Source organism: Plasmodium gonderi, assembly GCF_002157705.1.
Source record: "Plasmodium gonderi DNA, contig: Chr08, whole genome shotgun sequence".
NCBI lineage: Eukaryota > Apicomplexa > Aconoidasida > Haemosporida > Plasmodiidae > Plasmodium > Plasmodium gonderi.
This window is the reverse complement of record NW_021628933.1, coordinates 1,825,720-1,829,153: the sequence shown is the minus strand read 5'-3', so window position 1 is coordinate 1,829,153 and position 3,434 is coordinate 1,825,720. Positions and strand designations below refer to the sequence as shown.

The following is a 3,434-nucleotide window of genomic DNA, read 5'->3' as shown; positions in this document are numbered from 1 at the left end:
CTTCTTACACTTTAAAACTATTGTTACCACAATTCATAGTTATTCAGATAGCATTAAATTATATACACATATTCATAAATAATATTTATTGTAATTTATTTTCCATTACACGATACTACTACATACTAAGGATTTATATAATAATTGTTCGTTACATCATTCATTGTTATTTTTGTAATTTACCTTTTGTTATATTAGTATTAGAATATATTATATTGTTCAGTCTAATAATTCATATAATTTTTAATATATGTTCATAATTCATTTACACTATAAAATTTTACATGCTTTCATATATTTTACTATATTCCTTTTTACATTCCCTTGCTTTCTTTTAAGTGTTATGTAATTTTGTACGGAAAATAATCGTTTATCATTAATATAGCTACTGTTTCTTTTATTATTTTTATTATAAGAAATATTTATATAAAGTAATATTAGAACTGGTAAATTATTTTTTACTTCTCAATACCTAAATAACAGTATATTAAATTATAAAATTTCACAATTTGATGTAAAATAATGCATTTTTATACAATTCACAGAATAAATAGCTTTTGTATAAATTAAATTCAAATGACACCGTAGTAATTGCTTTTCATATTTTAAATATATATAAGCAAGATGTCATCTTCAGGAGAAATACCCGAATATGTTAACTCTTAATTAAAAAAATATTAATATCAAATAAGTATATATTTCTATAATAAATATATGACAATTAGGTTATTTAAAAATGAGTTAATTATCTTTTTATAATTCATTATTTCTTCATACATTTCAGGACAAACTTTTGTTACAATCATCCCCTTCATATGTTATTTACAAGAAATTAAATGAAGATGCAGGTAATTACAAGAGTAAATGTTGTGATATATTAAACAATTCTGATTCTAATAAAAATGATATTTCTAATCTTTGTAAAAAAATAGAACGAAATGTAGAAAATTTATTTAATATTAGTAATACAATAGAATATTACTATCGTTGTCATCATTACAGACATTGGATATATGAAAATATAAAAAAAATTTTAGATAATGCTACAAATGATAAAGATAAGAAATCAATTTCCTCTAAATTTTTAGAGTTAAGAAATTGTATTATGGTCAATTACAGTGTTTACAATTGTTTATATGACTACGAAACAGATAACTTATCTAAAATAAATGATAGGGTAGAAGAAAAATATTTATATGATTACTTTTACAACTTTGATACTATAAAGACATATGAGATGTGTAATCATATGAATTCTGATAAATATGAACAATATCTTAATAAAATTATTGAATTATACAACAAGCATAAAAATACTTATAATTGCTGTAACGGTTCATGGTTGCATTCATGTTTCAGTTATTTTAAGTGTAATGATACATTTGATCCTGAAAAACTCTTGCAGAGATTAAAAATCAATGGTAAAAGAAGTTGTGAGGTGTTAGAAAAAGAAAAGATTAAAGGAAGCTCTCCTGATTCATCTACTCCTAATAAATCTGAACCAGATATTTTGAGCACATTTTATACAGGACCATGTAAGTCAATTGGTGAAGATAAATTAATATGCAGCTTACGTCAAGTGACACATAAATCACCTAAGATTCCACTTAAGCCCAGTAGGATAAATAATACAATAGATTACAAAAGTAAAATATTACCTCTATTTTCAGAATCCACTGATAACACAATATCTCAGCCAAGTGAAAATAAACATGTGACTTCTATTAGTGTATCATCATTTGTTAAACCTTTAGAAAAAAAAAGTCAATCACATAGAGATACAAATGAATTAAATCATGAAAAAAGTGATAAATATAAAGAAATAAACACCCTCCCTATTGTAACATTACCAGAAGGTTTCAAATGGAAATTTGGGGACGGATCTTTTTCATGTGATTCGAGAATTTCCCATGAGGACAAATACAAACTATGCGACTACGTGAAAAAGCTAAAAGAAGGGCTAAAAGAACTTAAACTGACTAACAGTACTAATAATGAATCATTAAATACAATATCTTCAACATTTGATAGCGTGCGTGATCAAAGTCACATAATAAATTATAATCAAGGTGAAGAATCATTGTATTCTACCTCAAATGGTGTAACATACATAGATAGTAATGGATATTTTACTAATAATCCTGAACATGAACGCGTATTATCAAACAACATATTTATCCGTGTTTTTATTGGGGGTACATTAATATTAGGGATGATTTTAGTTTTTTTCATATATTATAAAGTAAATGCAATTCTATCCATAAATGAAATATATATATATTTTATTTAAAAATGCACTGTAATATTATTCTAGTTATATCTTTTATATTTTTCATGTTCCAAATAGTTTACGCCTTTTGGAGTTTTTTTGCAAAGGAAACTGTCAAAGAAAAAAAGTCGAAAGGATAATGAACCTAGAAAAATTACACAAAAATCATCATTAAAAAATACTCCAAATAAGAATAAAAATCGTAAAAACATAGGATATAATTTTGCTTATAATTCTGGATAAAAAATATATTCTCTAATTTGAATGATATTTTAAATAAAAAATATGTGTTAAACCAATAATATTTTTTCATATATGTACTATGTAAAACTGGAAAATACATTATTTCATAAATATGATTATTAAAATAATTCTTAATTGTTTTAGAATTTTTATTATATGCAATGAATATTTGAATTTTAATCATTTTCATTATTTATTTGTTAAACTATCTATTTTTGCTATATTTATCTGCTTATATATTTGTTTGTAATCATGTATAAATTTATTGAATTAAATACATAATTTATATTTTTATATGTCGTAAAAAGTGAAATTTCCCCTAAATTTCTATCATATCAATATCATTCTTTTTAACATAGATATTCTTATTGTATAAGCATATATATGCATTAAATTAGTACAACACGTGACACTGAAAGCAACATTACATAAAAACACATTTTTGAATTTTTATTTATATTAAAAAAAAAGAATACTCCTAATTATATGTATGTATCATACGTTCTAATTAATATAATAACGAATTTCTTCTACTATTTGAATTTCACGTTAAAATTTATAGTTTCCAAAATAGTATAACTTTTACATTGACATATTAGGATTTGCTCCCGGACATAACTTTTTTTTACATACAAATAATACAAATCTTACTTTACATGATAAATTAAATTTAGGTATTCAATGAAAAATATATAACTCTATGCATTACAATATACAATTAAATAGCAATAGTTTTAGCGCATAATTATTGTGTATTATTTATTCAATAAAATAAATATACTAAGTTTTGTTTTATTGTACATTCAAAATCATTGATTTATGATATTAAGAAAATGTAATTAATAATCATTTTATGCATAAAAAAATAATAAAATATATATCAAATGGAAGAAAAGGTAATATATTCTTACATATTCAACAA

General features: G+C 22.5%; 1 protein-coding gene across 1 annotated transcript; it reads left to right on the top strand.

Moving 5' to 3' along the window:
* Nucleotides 1–624: 624 nt before the first annotated feature.
* Nucleotides 625–2,512, top strand: PGO_083670 (variable surface protein; the record flags this gene model as incomplete). The annotated part of the gene is made up of 3 exons (XM_028687589.1): nt 625–654; nt 785–2,242; nt 2,348–2,512. 3 exons carry the CDS (start codon nt 625–627, stop codon nt 2,510–2,512), a joined length of 1,653 nt encoding a protein of 550 aa, XP_028543390.1.
* Nucleotides 2,513–3,434: the final 922 nt, after the last annotated feature.